The 21,863-nt window shown below is 36.4% G+C and overlaps 2 protein-coding genes across 2 annotated transcripts; one reads left to right on the forward strand and one right to left on the reverse strand.

Annotated features, from left to right (window-relative positions):
- Positions 1 to 1,406: 1,406 nt before the first annotated feature.
- Positions 1,407 to 10,583, reverse strand: LOC143459157 (uncharacterized). The gene is made up of 5 exons (XM_076956171.1): positions 10,126 to 10,583; positions 3,262 to 3,596; positions 2,545 to 2,703; positions 2,226 to 2,460; positions 1,407 to 1,827 (listed from the first exon to the last, which is right to left on the reverse strand). Exons 1-5 carry the CDS (start codon positions 10,439 to 10,441, stop codon positions 1,475 to 1,477), a joined length of 1,398 nt encoding a protein of 465 aa, XP_076812286.1. The 5' UTR covers positions 10,442 to 10,583; the 3' UTR covers positions 1,407 to 1,474.
- A 6,758-nt stretch (positions 10,584 to 17,341) lies between these two features.
- LOC143460833 (uncharacterized) lies at positions 17,342 to 20,858 on the forward strand. The gene is made up of 2 exons (XM_076958475.1): positions 17,342 to 17,574; positions 19,150 to 20,858. The coding sequence occupies exon 2, from the start codon at positions 20,232 to 20,234 to the stop codon at positions 20,856 to 20,858; it is 627 nt and encodes a 208-aa protein (XP_076814590.1). The 5' UTR covers positions 17,342 to 17,574; positions 19,150 to 20,231.
- Positions 20,859 to 21,863: the final 1,005 nt, after the last annotated feature.

Consider the following 21,863-nt stretch of genomic DNA (forward strand, 5'->3'; position numbering starts at 1 on the left):
CAGTTTACCAGATAAACTTTTTTAATTACTAACTTACGCTTAAATAATGTATGTATTCGGGTTTTGTGGCTGTGCTGAACCTCTATTTATCTTAAACTTACTGTATTTATTATGATGCATGGTTTTGTTCTGGAAGCTTTACCACATTTGCTTGCGTTTTTTATGGTGTATAATTATCATTGCTTCTAATACGTTTGACCATCAGCGTCAGCACAATTTTTCGTTCTCCACAATTATGGTGAAAAATAAGATGAAGTATGCAGCAAAATGCAGCCAATAGTAAGTAACGACATACTGTATCTTAATTGCAACGAAACAGGCCAGGTCAGGGTTTCTACTTTTTCATCATCGTCGTATGGTCTTCACACGTTCACCATCATATTGTCAATCCAGTTTTTGAAGTTTTGGCCGCATTGGTTGACGGTGCTGTAGCCTCCAGTCAACTTTGTATTGGGGCATTTTATCACGAGGTGGTCGGTATCTTGGGGGGCTTCGTTACATGCTGGGCATGTTGGGGAGTCGATTAAGCCCCATCGATATAAGTTTGAAGCTGTTCTTGCCTGTCTTGATCATTTTTCTTGTGGCTGTTGAGAAACCGGGTAGTGCTTTCGTGGGGTCGGTTATCAAATCTGCTCCAACAGGTTTGTGTTTTTGCCAGTAGGTTTTCCAGGCTGTGTGCACATCGGAGTTACTGTTGTATGAGTTATAGAAAGTTTTGCGGCTTTTTTATCGTTTTGTGGAGGGTGCACTTTGAATGACTTGACTGAGTGGAATGTCGTCGGGCAGGTCGTCAATTTGGTCGTGAATCCGTTGGGTGGTTTCCTGCCTTCGGAGGTGTGGTGGAGCTATAGCTGCCATGGTTGGAAGCCAGATCTTGGGTGTTGATTTTAAGGAGCCTGAGAGAATTCTTATTGTATTATTGAGTTGAATGTCAATTTTGTCTGTGTGTTTGCTGCGTTCCCATACTGGCGCACAGTATTCTGCTACACTATAGCAGAGTGCCAAGGCTGATGTTCTAAGTGTGGTTTGGTGAGCACCCCAAGTTGTTCCAGTAAGTTTCTTCAGAATAGAGTTCCTTTTTACGCTACCATCACGTGAAAAACAGTCACAAAGCGCAAAGAAAACTTTTACTTATAAACTGCAGAGCGCCGGTCTATAACATAACTTACTTTCACGAAAATTTTTTTGACTTACGCCCTCCAGCTGACTAATGACCGTATTACCAACTTTAAATCGGAATTGCAACAATCGCACGGACATTTACAGCAGCGAAAGCGGCTCACGAAGCATTTACCGACTGTTTCGGGCAGCATTTCTCTGTATGGACTTGCGCTAATTTACATCCATAGCAGTTATATATGACTGTACAGTCTGTACTACTGTTATACTACTGCTGTATCCATGACTCCGAAAATAAAAAAATTTATTAGAGAAAATAATGGCAGTAAAAAAGAAACAGGTTAATCAATGTAAGCTAGCTGAACAGCGAGCTGATCCAATCGTCATCTTCCACGATACTCGAAGTGAAATCATCAGATACGGAAGTATTCGTCATAAGTGGTAAGAATTCATCATCGACTCTCTTTTCGTGATCAGCAGAAAACTTTGAAAATGAGACAGGTTCAGGGATGTCTTCAAATACTGATGGAAGATTTCTTTCCAAAGATGCAATATTGAATTGAGTGACAGATGTCTCAGATTGTGTAACAGTTTTACATTCAGGTGATAATAAACAGTTTCCTTCAGCATCTTCACTGCGACTTCTATAACCAGAATCAGCGTCATCATCAATTTCAATTTTAATGCATTTGTTCTTTTCTTGAGCATCTAAAAAAATTATACATAGTAATGCAATACATTTCATTGAATTCAATGTAAAGTAGAGATGCAAAGTAGGTCATACAAGAAACACTACTAGCATATACCATTTAGGTAACGTCTACTTCAACAGTAAAAATAATTCAGTTGGCATGGTTTTTGTCAAATAAAGAATAGCTAAACACAAACGTCATTACAAAATACTCTAAAAGTAGCCTAATTTAAACCTTAATCCAAACATAATTAACAAAATTTAAATATTTTCACTATCTGTCTTTTCTCCCAATATACATCCTATTTCAAAGAACGAGCCTTGACAAGTGCCTAAGTTTCTTTGCATCATTCAGGAACCAAAGCGTCAAAATAAAAAGTGATTAGCATGGTATAACTATAACATGAAAATCTACCCATGAGTACTTGGCTGGCAGTGAACAGCTGGTCAAGAATATCATCACTATAGGAATGAGAACCGTAACGCAGACAACTTTTCATTGAACGTGATGGTTGATATTTAAACTGATAATCGGTATTCTTTGTTCTTATTAACTCTGGGAAAGATTCCCCAACATGAAATGCAACATATGGAGTCCGTGATGAAAGAAGCTTCTTTTTGAGAAACTTTCTTCTACTTTGATAGTGAGTCTAAAAGATTCAAACATGGAAAAAGAAAGTTAATTTTCTAATGCACTAAAATAAACAACACATCAAATTCTACTGTAATCTTACTTCAGCCTTTCTAGTGTTTTCGTGATGGTTCACTTCAGGAGTTGTCTCTTCAGAAGGGAAGTTCTGAGAAGAATTCAATGAAAGTACTGGTTTGGCAGAAACACGAAACAAGTTTGCCAGGTTAAAGGAGGGAATATTAGCATTTGAACTTGCTTGCTCCTAAGTCAGAAAAAATGACTTTAGACGTAATACACAACATAGTATAAAAACATTAATATTTTACTACATTAGTTAAACAATATTTCTTAAAAACAAACACTGCGTATTGCTATTTTCAATTTTAAACCTATGATTTAGGAGAAAAAAAATTCAAAAGACATGGAAAAATGAGCTAAGTCAGAGCCAGGTTTCAGATCAGTGACAATATAATATTCTAAATAAACAAACCTCCCAGAATTTGAGAAAACACATCAACCATATTTGATTTTATATACCAGTAGACTAATGACATGAATATTCAATATCAATTACTAAAATTCATTGGAGAGTTTTTCTAATTGATTTGCTTACTGGAAAGAAAATGTAAGCTATATAGGTCTAATAGTAATTTTACAAAATTTAAAAGCATTATCATGTAAGGTCCAGCTTATAAACCTGAATTTATTACAATTTGATTAGTTAAGTATTTTCATTCTAAGCAGAAACATTTACTGAATCAGTTTACCAAATTTAAAACAAGTTAAAACATAAACACATGTATATGAACATAAAACTAACCTTTTCTTGATTAAGTGTTTTGCAGATAACCGCACTGCAGGAGGCAGAAGAGTTTGTAGATGACACATTCCTTTCACGCACAGTTGCGTGATTAGAATAATTAATGTCATTATCCCTACTGCAAGCAGTTATATAACCTAAGTTTTCACAGCGTTTTAAAAAGTCATTCAGCCATTTATTGGTTCCTTTAAATTTTCTTCTTGAAATTTGTAATTTGTTTGCAATTTCGAGTGCTTTGTGGCGTATAACTTGGCGTGAAGCATTTTCAGAGAGATGAGATGAAAGCAACTGTTGATGATGCTTCAGTAGTTCAGACTCAACTCGATGCTTTTGCTCTGTTGTAGAAACAAAAAAAAAAAGAAAAACATTAAAAATTTTGATTAGAAAATAGTGTAACTAGCTGGCAGTTTTTTCAGTAGACCTGAAAGCTTTCTTGCTTTGAATTTAAATTTTCCAATAATCAGACAATAAATTCTAGCCCATATGATCAGGAGTAAAAAGTGTTTACCAAAAGCACTGACAGCCTATAACGAAACACACAGTACATACCCAAACAAAACACAAATGTAATAGTTCTACAACTCAGATATTATAATATTAAAGTGAGGGGCAAGTTGAAAACCAAGTTGGCATTAAATCAAACAGTAGTTGCTAGTAAGTATACTGGAGAAGAACTTTTAATCATAAGAAGCGATTAAGCAGTTACTGTCAACATTGTATCGCAAATTTGTTGTCTTATGATGGACAATATGAGGTCACATGTAGAACAATATATACTTGATGACTGGAGTTTAAATTAGGTATGGTAGTAGTGGTGGGCTAGCTAATGCGACTTGCATGGAATACGTCTTTATTTTAGAATTTATTTTTAAAAACACACTTGCATAAAATAGTGTGAAAGTCTGTTTTTAATTACACCTTGCTTCCATGAATTTGTTGTTAAGTGAGGTTTATTCACATTACCACTGTAATGCACAATTCACTGCAACGTAATGATAAGAAAAAATTTTAAGTTTGTGTACCTCGACTTTCAGTTATCATTATGAAACTACTTCAATTAATATCACAAACTTGTAAGAAGTTCCGCCTAAGCAGACAAAACAAAACTACCTGACAATACTAAAACAATTTCGGTAAATTTCTTTAAACGACATTGGAATGCAGGCAGTTACGATATTAGAAGCTAAACTTTCTGGAAGTTGTTTGAAAAGATTGCAGACAAAGAATTAACAAAAATTTACGATGTTGACCAACCATTGCAAATATAGATTAAGTCTGCAATATTTTTGCTGATGATTTCCGGTTTTTTTATAATTATTATCGCCGTTAAATATTGCGTTCAGTTTTGAAAAATCTTGTGTAACATGGGGTCAAAGGTTGACATCGTTTATTGTAAGCAAAGCAATTAAATATAACTGCAGTCAAGCTATATGCGGTAGCGAAAACGATTATCTACATAGGAGAATACAAAGTAATTAAAGAAAAATGAACATTCAAACGGAGACTTGTACTACGGATCCCCACAGAAATCTCCCTTGAGTACTTTTTCTGTTTGTTTAACTTAGTTAAGCAGGTGAGGGAGGAAAGTGTTCAAGTTAAACATACATGAAATCCTTTAGGCAAAATCTGTGTGAATTCATCGTTAAATAGTTTCTTTAGATAAACTAACTCTGATCATAGTATATATTTCTTGAAAAACGTCCAAACAATCTTTTTAGGTAAAAAAAAACTAGACAACTAACATAAAGAACTTCATAAAATAACCACGCATTGTCTATCATACCAGATATTTGTGAAAAATAAGTGTTATAGTCATTGGTTTAGAATCATTCGAAAAAATCATTTTAAAATACAGTAGTAAGTTATTCTACTTTGTAAATCCCTACATGTTGGCCACATGAAACATTCTAATCATAATTGATCGAAATACCTAAATCATCTCTTTTGTTTCTAATTTTGTGGCACAATAAATACTAAAGTTTTTGTCATAATTAAACAATGAATTTACATTTTTTGCCACTTATTTATGGTAACTGCTTAATTACTGCGTATTATTAAAATCCTTTCTCCAGTATACTTACTGAACTGACAACTACTCTTTCATTTAAGGCCAACTTGTTTTTGGACTTGCCCCTTACTTTAAGACGGCATAGTATGATCAAACGTCCTAAATAGGCACACTTTTTTGGAAACTTTCCAATTATAAATTTGCTTGTGCATCAACTTGCAGTAAGTCACACTTGGGTGGAAGATGGTACCTACCTACACTTAGTAATAATAAAAGTTTTACATAACAGCAAGTAATTTTCATGTAATTAGCCATTAGCACTGCGATTTTATGGCGGACCAAAAACATCAAATTAACCGCATTGGTACCCAAAACATATGCAGAGAGTATAGATGTTAAAAAAATGATTTACTCGATTTGCTTCACGAGACACGTGCCAAATAACGGAACAGACAATGCCCAACTAAATACGATAACGTGCAACTGTACTTTATGATTATTCTCGGTACCTAACTAACTAGAAATTAATTACTCATTTTGGTAAATCTGCAAAGTTCTTTGTTTATTACTTCGTATGTCTAATTGGCAACTAATTGTATGCACTAATCTCGATTAAGCCGCAATGATACTCTAATAACTTTTCTCTTTTTACGTTCACCACGATTATGATATCATCTTTCGAATTCCAATTGGGAGAGCTTTTATTACCCACCACGTTGAAAGTGATAATGATAAGGCCGAGTGATTTTGAATTTATAAGGAAATAAGCGTTTTAATGCCAGCAGTAGAATATAGCTTTTTAGTGACAAGTACAATGTAGCTTTTCATCCATAATTCAAAAGTAGCAACCCATTTTTCATGTCTTAAATGGTTAAAGGCTTTGCCATTCTATTTCCTAGTTTAGTAAGTACACTTCATTAGGTCTTTGCAGTGGACGCGGGTTGAAATAAACTGCTTTATGAAACATATTTAAAATATAAAGTAATGATTTACATTTTAAAAGACAACAAACAAAAAAAGGAAATAACTTGAGTCACGCGAAAAGTCGCCTCAAGACCACTCAGGCGACCTGTGTTTTTTTTAATGTGCAAACCGCAAAATGCTACCAAATTCAAACGCACGGTATTGCTTCTGACTCTGCGGGAGATTAAAAAATGTTTTACTTGTGATCGAAGACTAAGACCCTCCATTAGTAAATGACATAAAAATTTTTTAAATTTACCAGCATAGAACGTGCCACAACAAAGTTCAGACAGCCAATACGAAACCTGTTTTGGCCTAAAATTAATAGCCTGACAAAATACGTTCAGATGAGGTCAGGCCATATGCAATGAGCTTATCTTTAGCATATGGTTAGATGATAGATAGGTCAACAAAAGGACATAAAAGACAATAACTTATTTTTTGTTTGTTACTTATAATGACCTGTGCGCATTTTTGGGGGACAAATCTATGTGCGCCCCATTTAGGACGCTTGACCATATTGTGTATTTAGGATGAGTCAATATCCATAAAAATACTGGCATAATTTCAACAATTGGATTTAATCGAATATTAGTAAGTACTTGACATCATGCATAGTATTTTAGTATTAGAAGTTTTATTTAAAAGTAACTAGTTATTTACAAAAAATATTGAAGAAAATGTCTTAGAAAATAGCTTAAGAAACATATCACGTTATCAGGATTTCTTAATGGAACTTCAATACATGACCACAATATGTATTCGCAGTTTACTTTTTGAACAATGAGGACTTTACTATTATCTGTCAATCATGATCTGCATTGTGATATTAGTCAAGGTAATGACTATTGTAACATAAGGGTAGTGGCACTTGCCAAAGTTCACTGAGGTTTTAAATAAACGATAATGCACCTCAGCCAGTGGTGGATCTAGTTGGGCATGTTCGGGTGTTGCAACACACCCATCAGAGGATTGACCTCTCTCTCTTATCGACATTGATAATTTCATTTATAATTATAAAACAAAAAAGGGCAAGCTGCGCTGCCCAAAATGTGAAAAAAATGTCTTCCCTTGTCATCGACCTGGATTGAATCCTGGGACAATAGTAACAGACGATCCTGATTGGCTCAATATCAACCGGACAACAACACAACTTTGACCGACAAACAAGTGAATGCGTTTTAATTATTGGCACATTTGCAACGTTTACGACTGATTTATGCCCATTTTGATTAATATACTGTGCCCCAACAGTGCAACGACAGGAATGCGCTCATTTTTTCTTGTGCAATCTCTCCAATACCTAGCTTTGAGTATTTGAAACAATGATATGACCTCATCGTGTAAGAATCGTTTAGTATAGCTTTTGCGCAACATTGAAATGGAAACAGACTTGATGTAAGTCAGAACTAGTTGCGAGTGAAATAAAGACTTAACAAAACAATGCATTTAGTTTTTCACACGGAGTAGGCCTAAGGGATTGTTAAGATGCTAAAACCATTAATTTGAGAACCCCAATTAAAAGCGAAGTTCTAACAAACGCCGGTTATTCAAATAATAACTATTACAATTTAAAAAGCTGCAATTATTTTATTGGCGGACCATTTGGGTTGTGCTTATCTTATCAATGCGATAAGGAACGCCACTGTTTCACCTAAAAAAAATAGCCTTCTAAACCCTTATCGCCTATTTTAAACAACAGTATATGTGACCTACTTACGATAACTTCACTCATTTAAAGTGGGAGGTTAGTGTAAATACAAGTGCACCAAATATGAAACAAGAATACAAAATGAATACACTTTTTAATCGCTTTAAAGTTATTGCAAACTTGCCACGTTTTGTCGTGCAGTGATTGAGATTTATTGTGACATCTCAATTAAATTGACGTACGTTACGGCCAGCATACAGATATAAGAACGGGTTCAGTTATGAAAGCATTTTATATTTAAGCCAAGTGTAGGTGATAAGCAACTGATAGTGTTAAGGATACCTGACACATTAGTATTTTATGGTTTCAGCTAATTAATATGCGAAGTTACCGGGTTTGTACGATAAGCACCTGGTTAGTTTAAGGCTAAGCTACAACCTAAGTATAGATGTGTTTTAAGAACATCATCTTTTACGAATATGAAGCACTGTCCTTTACATCCGGTTCTGCAAACACCAGATTTTATGAATATGCAAGCACCTGCATTTATAGATATTCTGTAACAAACGTTTTTTCAGAATTTGCAAGCCCAGATCTTAGTATGTATACACTTTTATCGTATTCTTTAAGTCTCTGATAAGCTTTATCTGCATGTTTTTGCAGTTTAACAGTAATTACTTGATTTTGTGACATTTATAATTAAACTGTAATGACAATAAGAGAGCAAATGTAGAGGAGGAGAGTAATAACTGCAGTTAACAACTAGCAGTCTGTCAATACTTTCACTTTTCATGCAACTTTTATGTAATAATTATATTAATATATACATAGCATGTTAACTTGAAAACGTATCTAGAAGTTTTGTGAACCAGAAAAAGCATGACAACTGCATCATATCAACATGTAAAGTCAGAAAAATTGTTACAATACAAACTTGGATTATAATAAACCCTTTCCGAGTTAAATACTGGCTATATAGTTTCTTGATTGCCAATACTTAACACTAAAATTTCAACTTTTCGGCTCACTTTGACTTTTTTAAATTGCAAGCTTTTTAGATATCAGACTGTAAAGATTTCACCTATAATAATACACGGTCTCTTAATGGTGAGTATAGTTAATACCACGCAAACTCTCATGCATTTTACTCGTTCACCACTAACAATGTTTCGTGACGCCAATCCATTGCACAGGCTAAAACTTAAAGCGCTGTAAAATAAAAACTAGGCAACATTTTTTCGTCATTGTGAAAAAAATTCATATGCTACTCACCTAAGTGAAATCTTACAATTCTATACCTAAAACGCTTGCGTTTTAAAGAATAATCAAGGTGGGTCGACAATTTCCATTATTAATTACAGGCAGTCCACACAATCCTGGAACCCCAAAAATGATGGTTGTAACTCCGTGAAAGGTCTATTAACTTTTACTACAAAATGCCCATTCTTTGTTAATATCGGTTATTTGTTATACAATTAATGAACAAATTAGCCTCAAACAAATTTCATTGGGTTAAGTCGGAAAGATTTTGGGTCTTCTATGCTTTTGCACTCCGACTTGAAGACCTGAATGGGAAGAAGTTATGACGTACTAATCCCAAAATGTTCGATCCTGATAAGGTTGTAAAGGAGTGCAGAAGTAAAGGAGACGTGGAATATAAGTCATAACAAAAGTGACCCTGTACAGCTGTAGGCCTGGTCATAATGTACCGGTAAGCCAGCTTTCAACTTTACGTCAATAAAAAGAAAGACAAGGTCAACATCTTTGAAGTTCGTGACCTTAGTTCTGCCTTTTTACTATAAAGTGTTTAATCTAGGTATACAGAGTAAATAAAATGATTAATCCTACATTAAGACCTGTATAAATTAAACTAAAAAAAACGAAGAAAACTGGGCTAATAAGCAATGTTCCCTCTAAGCTGCGCGCGTGCGCAAATGCGCACTGCTGACACGGTCTCCGCGCACAGAAAATCTGTGTTGCGCACAAGAAAATAAGCCAACCTGAATTAAAAATAGAATAACCGCATAATAATGGCCACAGTGCGCACGTGGCACGTCTGATGTTGCTCACAGTGGTCCAAGGGACCGCTCAGGGAGTTAGTGTGTTTGCTCAGACTCGTGAAAAATTAGAGGGAACATTGCTAATAAGTATGATAGGCTACCGGGAACCTAGCGGAACCGTATGGAAAATTTCCTACGGCATATAGGCCTACCAAAACGTTTTAATGAAGTTATAACTTTACCATTAACACGATATTCTGAGCTATCGTGAGCGTTATGTTTGCACTCTTCTAGGTTTTTACAGACCGGCTTTATATTGGTTGATTTTCTGGCATGATCTGTTTCCAACATGCGGTCAACCCGTATCGGTACCGAAGCCTTTTGTAAGGCCACGGTATTAGGTGTGCTTTTATTATTATTTGAATAAAAGCAAGAGAAACCCTTATTCTTGGGTTTCTCTTTCCGGGACCGAATTTTCTGTTTTCTAACTGCTGCACTTAGACCTAATTTCACAAAGTTTCTAGGAGAATTTCTCGGAAATATAGATCTCTTGAACATCACTTCTCAAGCAATCATATGAATAATCGACTTTTTTCGTATACTATAAATAGCTCAACAACCAAAGGGCTTTCGCAGAAAATTCAACTAAACTGATAAAAATCTTCTCAACAGGAGCAACAACAAATTACTGTAGTTTCAAAATGGCATGAAACTTGAAGGAAGAAAGGATAAGACCTGAAAGACTGTTTGAAGACTAACATCACGTGATAAAATGGCATAAACATCTTAAAGCTGATGTGCAGAGGATCCAAGTGTAGTGCCAAATATTTACCTTCTTCTGTAATGTAATGTATTTATTTTCTGATAAACGATTTAACCAATGACTTTATAATACAGTATTATAAAGACATTGATTTACCTCAGCATTAAACGTGCCCCTATTCAATGGATTAATAATATGGTACCGTAATTTTTGCGAATGCATGTACTCTGGCAAACAAAATAACGTGTACAAGTCACAAGTGTTGGCCTACTTCTGTCTTTAAGTTTTGTAAGCTACTTATGTATAGAGTTTATTGGGTATTGAATGAATAAATTTATCACAAAGAGGGATCAATATGTGGAAAGGGAGTCACTATTTGATACGACACGGGCCACGGGCCCTTTTTCTGCCCGCTACCGCCTCGCAAAGATCTCACACGCGACCGCAATGTGCTGACTTATTAATTTGCAAGTGGCTGCGGGTACCCACAATTTTAATTTTCCTACCCGCTTCTGCCCCACACCAGCACTGGCTCACTTTCGGTCATCCGTGGGTACCCACATTTTTAATTTCCGGCTGATTCTTGTTAGCTGATAACCAGTGATGGGATTCAAAAATTTTAACTTCTGGTTCTCTCACTAGCAGCATGCCATATTGATCGGGGGCCGATTTTTCACACAAACTGCAGTATATTGTGCTATCTCTTCATTGTATGGTTGAATCATGAAATAAAAAATTGGTTTAGCAGGTAGTAAAATTCGTACAATACGGTAGAACTCACATGTACATACAGTAGAACTCGCTGCACCAGGCTTAGACAACTAGATAATTCTACAAAGTTGATGTTGTCTGAACCGTGTTAACCAGATTTTAAAATAGTAAAACATAAAACAAGGTCTAATTCGTTAAATTAGACAACTAGAATTATCTATATAAAACAGGGTATAATTTGGCACTCTAAAGGTTAACTGTTTATTTTTCGACACTAGCTTTCGCAAGCAAAAGCTTGCTTCTTCAGGTGTAGGCCTACTGCGAAAGCTAGTATAGCTGAAGAAGTAGTATAAGCTGTTTTATATAGATAATTATGGTTGTGTAATTCAACGAACTATAGCAAAATGTCGGTAATACTTCTTATAATCTAATTTTCGATTTTTCCTGGTTTGTCCAACAGAGTTTTTTTGTAAGTGCAACCAGAGGATCCTTTGTGTAACAAAATAAAAAAAATCAAAGTGCTATAGGCCCAAACATATCACGCTGTTCAATGTTCATGTCGCACCAAGAAACTGATGTTTCGCTGTTGCATGTCTTCCGTACTTATTATATGACGTTTTCGATTGATGTATAATTTCGTGACAATGCCTATTCACTTGCACGCAGCCAATCACGATTTTATATAGGTGATAAATTTTATATAATCAGAAAATAGCTATTTTAGCCAACTAAAGTAATTTTTAAGTATTATTTTTAAATAATGGCTGGTGTTTAGGTTGTGGTAAGTTTATATTTAGAACGATGTGAACAAATAAATATAATCAGCTTAATTCAAACTTCAGCAGAATTTATTCATTTATTCAAAAATTGAGGCATGTGAGTCCAATGAGACAGCACTGCATTCCAATTAACGAAAAATAAATATCAATGCTGAATTAACCTTTCAAATGAAAATACGTTGCTTGAAGCGGAAGATATCGCTTCTGAACCAGAAAATGACATCGTACGAGTAGGCTATTACCGCAGTCAAAACCCACTGTGCACACTAAAACACTCTGTTCGGAACTAAACTCCTGGAGTTGAGGGAGCAAAGAAACAAAAGCATAGTTTTTAATTTGTAATTATTTTTTTCATTAAGTATGAAGAAGATTAGCCCGTTAGTGCAATCCCAATCAAGTATAGGTTCTAAAAAAATAAATATGTTAAAATTTCTATAAGAATTTGGAGAAAAACGCAAACTTATTTTTGTGGGCTGATCCCAAAATTCAAATGGGCCGGATTCAAAATTAGAATGGGCTGGGCTCAAAATGTAAATGGGTTGCATTCAAAATATGAATGAGATGGGCTAAGGTTTTAAATGGGCTGGTCTCAAGTTTTAAGTTGGCTAGACTCAAAATGTAAATGGGTAGGGTCCAAAATTTGAATTTAATTTATTTTTTACTTCCGATGTGGAACGATGTCCAAAATCGCGGTCAAACGTCGTCAGAATATCGAAAATTAACTCAAAAATCCTATAGTCGTTAATTATTATCGCGTATGCTGGCATTAATAAGTGACTTTTACGGCGGCAGACCGTCTTCAACTTATCGAATATGAACTAAAATTTAAGGTGACAAATTATTATGTTAACTTTCGGTGGGGAACGATGTCCAAAAATTGCGGTCAAACGTCGGAAAAAGATGGAAGTTTAACCTCCAAAAAATTGAAAACGCTTTGTAAGTTCCATCCAAAATGTCTACGCCGAAGCAAGGAAAGCGAATGGCACTATGTCAAGTCGCTTTAACTATTTCTTGAAACGTTATTAAGTTATTTTGCCGTAGTAGGCTATAGTGACGGTCCACGTCAATTTTCCTTTTTTATTTATTTCGTGTTCCTGAGTATGACGTTAAACTCAAAACGCTGGAATGGCTTTAGTTCGAAAGTTCTAAAGACTTGGGGATCTTGAAGTTATCCCTTAGTTCCCATTGCTTCCAGATCTGCTCTGGCCCGGCTTGATAGTACATGCCTGGGTCCTAGCTGTTGGTCAAATAGCATGGAGTCCCAGTCCCATTTAAGGCAATTCGAATATACTTCAATTTCATTCTGGCAACTCCTGTGACGACATTGGAACAATTGGGCAGCCCTCAATCGGTATGGTGCTGCCTGGCAACGATGCGCTTGCCCCACTAGGTGCAAGAAGTATGAGCCAAGAATAAATTCCGCCAATGTTGCCTTTGTGACTTTCTCTTTGCCGAATGCTGCAGTTACTGCACACGTAGCTGACGATCTTCAGAAACTTATGACTCGCTTTAGTCAAGCCTGCAAAGATTTCGGCCTCATCATTAGCCTTAAAAAGACGAAAGTAATGTCACAGAGACCGAGCATTAATGTCTCCAATCACGAACTGGAAATCGTCCATAACTTTGTGTACCTGAGCTCTACCCTCTCCGATTCCCTCTCTCTGGGCAGCGAACTCAGCAAGCGGATCGGCAAGGCTTCAACCACCACGGCCAGATTTACAAAAAGAGTATTGACTAAAAGCAAGCTTTCAGAGCACACAAAGATGCAAGTATACACTGCATGCATCTTGAGCACTCTTTTGGTTTGGAAGCGAATCTTGGACCACACGAGGTCGACACGAAGATCAACTCAATGTCTTCCACTTTCGCTGTCTATACAGCGAAAGTGGAAGACAATAAATTAATATTAATTACCGTACACCAAACATCAGGTGGCAAAATAAAATGCCTAACACGAGAGTGTTGTTTAACAGCAACTACTCTCGAGGTGGGATGCAAATAAACGATATCAAAGTAGAAGGGCTACCATTCTCTTCATGCGGTGTTCCCTCTGTTGTGCTACATATAAGTTATTGAAGACCGACCGCATAAGAAGATAGATCAGTTTAAATATATTAGGTGTTTAATTTGCTTTTCCGGCACTATTGATTCTGGTCTAAAAAATCAGATTCGTCTTGCCGCAGCTGCATTCTGACGGCTTCGAAACCTCTTTTCAAATCAATCATTTCGCCTCCCAATCTAAATTGACTTATATAGATCCGTGTGGATATGGACCCTATTATATCGGAAGGTTAACACGACAGACATAACACGTCACACCTACACTTTTATTGCCGATAAGCAATGACACCAAATGCACAAGTATCACAAAAACAACCATAAAAGCATGCCGGTTAATTTCGTTTAAAATGCACATAAGTAAACGCTAAATCAATTCAAGCACAAAATGTCAAAACTTTGTAACAGGTTACTTGGCTACCAGGAGAAGCAATGCTGCATGCGGTACCCCAAAAACGTCTCAATATGACGTTTAACCGCGATGTTGGACATCGTTCCCCAAAGGATGTTAAAATTACACTTTATCAGGTTAAACTTGAATTCATATTCGATAAGTTAAAAGGGGTCTGCCGCCGTAGAAGTCATTAATTAGTGCCGGCAACCGCGATCGTAATCAGCGACTATAGGATTTCAGGGGAAATTTGCCACCATTCGACAACGTTTGATAATCATGTCTTGTTTGTTCACTTCTCGTGTGCACTTTCAGTTTTATCCACGGTTTACAAAAAATCGTTAATTGGTTTCATTAAATGAATTATCGTTGAAGACACAGCATGGTGAGTCGTCCAATGCTTTTCCTTGTTGCATAATATTGATAAAGTTCGTTTTCCGATTGTTACATATTAGTCTATTCGTTTTTATTTTTGATTTCTATGGCCCAATGAAACCGACGACGGAATTTGATACTTTTCCGATATTATCAATAAACACAATATGCTTTGTACGCGTTGACATTGTTCCATGAAATTATGCATACATCTTTATAACTAGGATTTATCTGCATATTTGACCAGTATTTAAATCGCTGTCAACGATGTTTGTACAAAAATGTTGCGTTGGGCGAGCAGTAATAAATTGCTAAGTAATAAAATGCTTTTGTAATAAATGGGTAGAATAAAAAGATGTTTCGCTAGTCGAACGAAAGTTTAGGAATGAAGAAAAGGTCGTATCTGGGTAATCTGAACTTAGCGCGGTAAATGCTCTAGCCAGTTGAAACAGTCTTAATTGAAACAGTTGTCTCATGACTACATATGATTCCAGAAAGTCAATGTTCTCCACCTTAATATTCGCATCTATACTGTACGCTTATTTGCTTTATAGCCTAGCCCTATAGGTTAGTTGGAGACCGGGATTAGTTGGAACAAATTTTTGGATGATTTCCACCAAATTTCAGAATGATCTTCAAAACCTTTATCTAGTCTAGCAGAATGACTATGATGATCTACAACTTATTACAAAAGACTGACCTGAAATTGTTACAGGTTTACGCACAAACTTTAATTTTGCAGACATCAGTCACGTGTTCCAACTAACCCCGAAGCCGGGACTTGTTGGAACACCACACGGGGTTAGTTGGAACATACATCAATTTGTTATATACAGTATTCAAAAGTGTCTGTTCTTTAAAAATCAATCAATCTATTGTGGATTGTAGCCCGACAAGTCAACAGGGAAGACAAATCTCTGCTGATAGCATTTCGTTCCTCTTCTGTTCAAAGGAACAGGCAATTTGAATACAATGTCTTTTAAATTTTGGGTGAATTCCGATTCGTCAGTGTCCATAGAAAAAATAAACGAGGGGCGTTCACTCGCTAATTTAGAGTGACTGGAGCGCTTCAAAAATTTGAAGGTTACGTCCCCATCTTCAAAAACATCACTTACTTGTGCAAAGTAGTACTGAACACTTTTTCTTGCAGAAAATTTGACCAGTGCAAATTCATCTTCTTTAATGTCATTTGGTTGATTAACCTCTGTCATTTCTTAATCGTCTGTTGTAGGCTACTCCTGTCTGAGCAGTCCTCTTCATCTGATAAGAGTGGTGGCGGTGCTTCGTCAGAGTCAGACTTTGAAGCATTTATCAAGCGTTTACAAATTTTCTTATTTGTCTTTTTCTTTTTTTCAACCTGTGCCATAAGTTCCTGTTTTTCAGGGGTGTCAGTTAAAATCCTGGTTCTTTTGCGATTTATGTCGGATTTCCTCTTTCTGGGAGCAGCTTTTGTAAATGGCCTTATGCTTTCAGGTGTGACATTCTTAAGACAATCAATTGAGATGGTGAACATGTTCCAACTAACCCCATTAAAATTGTTCCAACTAACCTCGTGTGCACATGGAAGAGAAAACTTACATTTTATGTAGCCACTAAACCAGGTAATTTAATTGCCTCTGCCTTTTCTGCTACCATGGCACCTACGGTCAATATAGACTAATGAACTTTCACTTATCTCTCTAGAGCACTATGTTACACTATATTTACCAACAAGCTCGAAATTTAGTTCAAAGCGTAAAAAACAGAAAAACGTGTACAACTCTTATGCTTCTGCTCTGAGACCAATAAAATTAACATGGCGAACAGATAACATCGTTGTCAATAACTAAGAGGCAGTAAAGATTTACAAAGATATTCGGGGAGTACAAAAACAGCGATGTTTCAACTAACCCCGTGTTCCAACTAGCCCAGGACTCCTCCTAAATTTTATACCAACACAAAAGCCGAAATCTGAAAATTGAATTCAAAAGAAGCAGCAAAACCAATATAAGAAAATAACATCTTTCCTTTTTTTCAATGCAAATAAAAGAGCGTCAATTAAAGAATAATATTAGTTTTAATTAAACGTGAGCGCACTTCGGCACGTTGGATGGTGGCAAAAACATTTATTGGCAATCGTGGTAGCAGACTCTAGTAAACTAATACTTAAGTCAAATAAATTGTATTTTAACCCCAGTTTAACCTTGCACAAGCTTTCACTTACTATAACATCGAAAACTATATGACAAAAGACAGGTAGTAAAATGTTTTTATTTGATTGTTATGAGTGTTCTATACATAGATATCCTATAAACACCTTAACGTGTTTTATAGGATATCTATGGTTCTATATTACTAAGTCTCTAAGACTTTGCGTTTGTGACACTTTACAGAGTTGAAGTGGCAAGCAAATTGCTTTCGAGATATGCCCCAAACGATGGAAATCCAACTGCAAGAAAGTACCAAAAACGAAATGAGAAAACTATTTGGCCGATTATGATATGTGTTTTGGCTACAATCCAAGTCTTCCTAAACAGGCAATAACGCGTTGAGTATTCACAGCTACGTCATTGCTAGACATGCTCCACACGTTACAGAAAATATGCAACGGTATTTCTGAAGAGTCCGCACAAACGTAAGAAAAATATAGGTTTACATGTGCAAAACAGAAAACTAGGCCTACCATAATTCTGGTTGGGGCCATTATATTCATGTCACTGCTCTGAGATAAAATGAAAGAAAAATGTGCAGATGTGCAGCAGCACAATAAGCTTAGCCTATATGTCGCATAAACTTTGTTGTGAACTGAACAGTGGGCTACCATTGATCTCGCCAAGCACTGAACTGAGCAACTTTGCCCATGCACCTCTGGCCTATATACAAAAACGCTGAAAACCTATTACAGTAACTAAACTTGTAGGCAGGACTTTGGAGCAGGCGTAAATGTTAAATTGCTCCAGCTCCGGAGCTCTCTTTTATCATAATTTAGCTCCAGCTCCGGAGCTCATTGATAACACTGCTCTGGCTTCATTACGTCAAAAACTGAGGTTTAAGGATAAATGCTCAATTTGGAATATCTAGCGTTTCAAAATAATCACAAATAAAACAACACAATCAATGAACACAAAACATTTATTTCTGCACAAAGAAGTGTTCAAAGACCATTCGTACGAAGTAATAATATTGGCTCCATCAAGTTTTCTTTCATTGAGCATCTTAAATCTTACGAAATACATCGGAGCCGGCGCTATTTCTCAAACAACATATGGCTCCAGCTCCGTTGAAAATGCACGGCTCCGGCTCCAAAGCCCTGCTTGTAGGGCCAGTTAAAAAAGGCTAAAATAACGAAAAGTTGCATTAAGGTAGTTAAGTTAACATAATGACTATAACAATAACAACACAATAACAATGACTGGCAGCTATTTTTTGTTTATAAAAGACCATGTAGGTGCAGATATGTTATAGAGAGCCTATATGATACGTGATTGAAAAGTACGGTAGTTTTCAACTAAAACTCACGCATGCAAAGTCACAAATTTTTGCGTGATTGCATGCACTGAAGCTTCAATTTTTTGTTTATTCATTATAAATTAGCGTTCAAGTAACTATTTTTTTTGTTTGTTTATTATAAATTAACGTAAAGATAAAAAATTTTGTCATGCATGTTGATAAACGTGTGTGCAATTGCCACACTTTCCATTATGGGTTACACATATAGCAACACTATGCATGATACCGAATATTTTGCAATATTCAATCGAGTCGGATTATTGGAAATATCTTTATACTTGGGCGATAACTTGACTTGTCCCATCTTCATTTTTTTCTAACGTTTTTGAAAATTATCTTAATTTAAGCTTGTTCTTAGCCTAACGTGGCAAAACATTGTACTATGCTTTTGTTCATGTACTGTATTGTCATTTCTTACTTGGTAAATATGTCAGTTATGCTATACAATTCCCTTTGGTAGGTGTTTGACTTATCGGCCACAAAACTTGCGCTCCGCACAGTTAAAGACAAAAAATAAACAATATACAATACAAATAATTCCATGTGTGAGCTAGTCCACAAGTTGGAACTTGTTTGTTGTATGTTTATATACAGGGTTGCCATACCGTCCTTATTTCTAAGATTTGTCCTTATTTTAAAGGTCCGTGTCTTAGAAAATATGTTTGTCCTTTTTTCTAAGAAATTTTTTTTTTTTTTTTAGGAACATTGGTTGCTTTTTCCTGTTGTGCACTGTTTAAGGTGGTATTCGTCTTTCGATTCCTAGTCGTCCTTATTTTTGAGTTGAGACCGATGGCAACCCTGTTTATATAAGTTTATTATTTTGGTTATTTCAGTTTTGAATTCTAATTCTGTAGTATAGAATATGCCATGGTCTGACAAAAAATGCTTAAAACAAAGTTTTTACTCAATAAGACCTAAGTGATGCTGACCTCAATGTAAATAAACACATCTTAATGTTAAAAGGGCAGGTCTGTTATACTTTCAGAATTGCCATGAGTAATGCTAGACTGATGATCTAAGCTAGATTGACAATAGATTAAAGTCATGTAAGTGTTTACCATATCCTACCAGGTTATTTGGTACTACGACAGTTTATCGAATGACAGTTTATCGAACGACAGTTTATCGAACGACAATTAATCGAACGACAATTAATCAAACCGACAGTTAATCGAACAACAGTTTATCGAACGACAATTAATCAAACCGACAGTTGATCGAACAACAGTTTATCGAACCGACAGTTGATCGAACGACAATTAATCGAACCGACAGTTGATTCAACGACTATTTATCGAATGACAAACTTTGACAATAGCTTCAAGTAAGAATTATGATATCACACTGATGAATTATAGGTGTAACATTTTAAGCCTCGGATCTAAATTGCGTGTTTCTCAAACATTGAGACAATAAGCCATTGTGATGTGCGGTCTTTGTAATGGTGTGCATTCATGAATTGTGATGTATGAATTCACCATAGTCATGCAGTCATACAATCGTCGTAGGCTATATTTATCCGTTAATAGGTTGATATAGACTAAGCCATAAAAAATTTTTTGCTGCGAGAGGCATCCGGTAAGTAAGTAAAGTGACTAGTCTGTGCTGTAAATTCATATTCAACAAGTAATATTTCATTTATTTATGGGAAGTTATATGACTATTATAATTACATTATTTTAGCATATTGTGTATACTTAGACTTCCACACTATTTGATTTTAGACATCTTACGAATGCTTGTAATTTTTTCCACGTGAATAACGATTGTATATATTTCAAAATGGAATTCATTTCAAGTGAGAAAGGCAAACGAAAGTTGACCTTGAACGGTTTTATGTACGTTCGTGACAAAACAAAAAAAGGCGTAACTTACTGGAGATGTGAGGACTACCTCAAATGTAAAAGCCGTGTATCCACATCCGAGGACGACATCCTCATGAGAGCACCATCTGAACACAGTCATCCACCAAACTCTGCACGTGTTATAGTTGCGAGAGCAAAAGCCAGCATGCGAGATCGAGCAGTCAAGTCAGATGAACGTACCTCAAACATTATTCAGAGCGAAACGCAGGATATATCCTTAGCGACCGCTGGTGCTCTCCCTAAAAAAACATCCTTACAGCGGATGATACAGCGTAAGCGCGTATGTCCAGAAGGAAACGGCTTGATGGACGAACTCCGCGTGACACCGAGGGGAGAAGCCTTCGTTCTCGAGGAAGACGATCAGAACGAATTTTATATGTTTGCGTCTCAAAAGAATCTGGATATACTGAACAACTGCGCTAATTGGTTTTGTGACGGTACATTTGATGTTGCCCCACTTGGATACCAGCTGTACACGATACACGCGCTGGTCAATGAAAATGCCACTGCCACTCATATACACCGTGACAGAGAACAAATCTGAAGCTGTGTACAATCGCATCTTTTGTTTATTGGAACAACAGCGACCAGGAATAGCCCCAGAAACGGTAACAATAGACTTTGAAATGGCAGCATATAATGCTCTTTCTTCCAGCTTCCCTCAGGCAGAAATTCTCGGCTGCCTTTTTCATTTTGGCCAATGTAGCTTCCGGAAAATTCAGGCCCTTTCTCTGCAGCGGTGGTTCACTGAAGATGCCGAGCACGCCCTTCGCATAAAATGCTTCCAGGCACTGGCATTCGTTCCGCCTGAAGACGTTGTACAACGGTTCGAGGACTTCCTGGCCACGTTCAGTGACGACGATGAGCAGCACTTGTCTGAATACATTGACTATTTCGAAACTACTTGGATTGGACGATTGCGTCGCAGGAATCGTCGTCAACCTCTATTTCCTATCCGGTGTTGGAATGTCTTCCACCGGGTTCAAGATGACCTTCCACGAACGAATAATAGTATTGAAGGATGGCACAATGCGTTCAGCAAGCGTGTCTCAATATCCCATCCGACGCTTCGCGGACTCGTCAAAAAAATTAAGCAGGAACAAGGTTCCAACGAAATCTTCATTGAGCAATTGAATGCTGGAATTGCTGGCCCACCTCGGAAGAAGCGCTACGACGCTGTCAACCAACGGCTGAAGAGCATAGTCGAAAATTATGACTCAACGAATATTGACATAAACGTCAACCAACGGCTGAAGAGCATAGTCGAAAATTATGACTCAACGAATATTGACATAAACAGTTATCTTCGAGCAATTGCACACAACTTGTAAATAAATGAATGCGATTGAAATGTGCACTTCGTCAGTTGTCGTTCTTTTAACAGTGCATGTCGTCAGTTGTTTCGATAAATTGTGGTTCTTTTAATAAATTGTTGTTCTTGTCGTTCTTTTAACAGTGCATATCGTCAGTTGTTTCGATAAATTGTGGTTCTTTTAATAAATTGTCGTTCTTTTAACAGTGCATATCGTCAGTTGTTTCAATAAATTGT

Source organism: Clavelina lepadiformis, chromosome 5, assembly GCF_947623445.1.
Source record: "Clavelina lepadiformis chromosome 5, kaClaLepa1.1, whole genome shotgun sequence".
Taxonomy (NCBI): Eukaryota; Metazoa; Chordata; class Ascidiacea; order Aplousobranchia; family Clavelinidae; genus Clavelina; species Clavelina lepadiformis.

Bases quoted from the DNA above. Each gene is read 5' to 3' on its own strand.
- LOC143459157 (XM_076956171.1), bottom strand. From the start codon at position 10,441: ATGTTCAAGAGATCTATATTTCCGAGAAATTCTCCTAGAAACTTTGTG. The intron at 3,597-10,125 runs GTAAAGTTATAA...TTTCTACAACAG, and splicing joins CTCAGAATATCGTGTTAATG to AGCAAAAGCATCGAGTTGAG. The intron at 1,828-2,225 runs GTAGATTTTCAT...TAATTTTTTTAG, and splicing joins TGCCAGCCAAGTACTCATGG to ATGCTCAAGAAAAGAACAAA.
- LOC143460833 (XM_076958475.1), top strand. From the start codon at position 20,232: ATGGAATTCATTTCAAGTGAGAAAGGCAAACGAAAGTTGACCTTGAAC.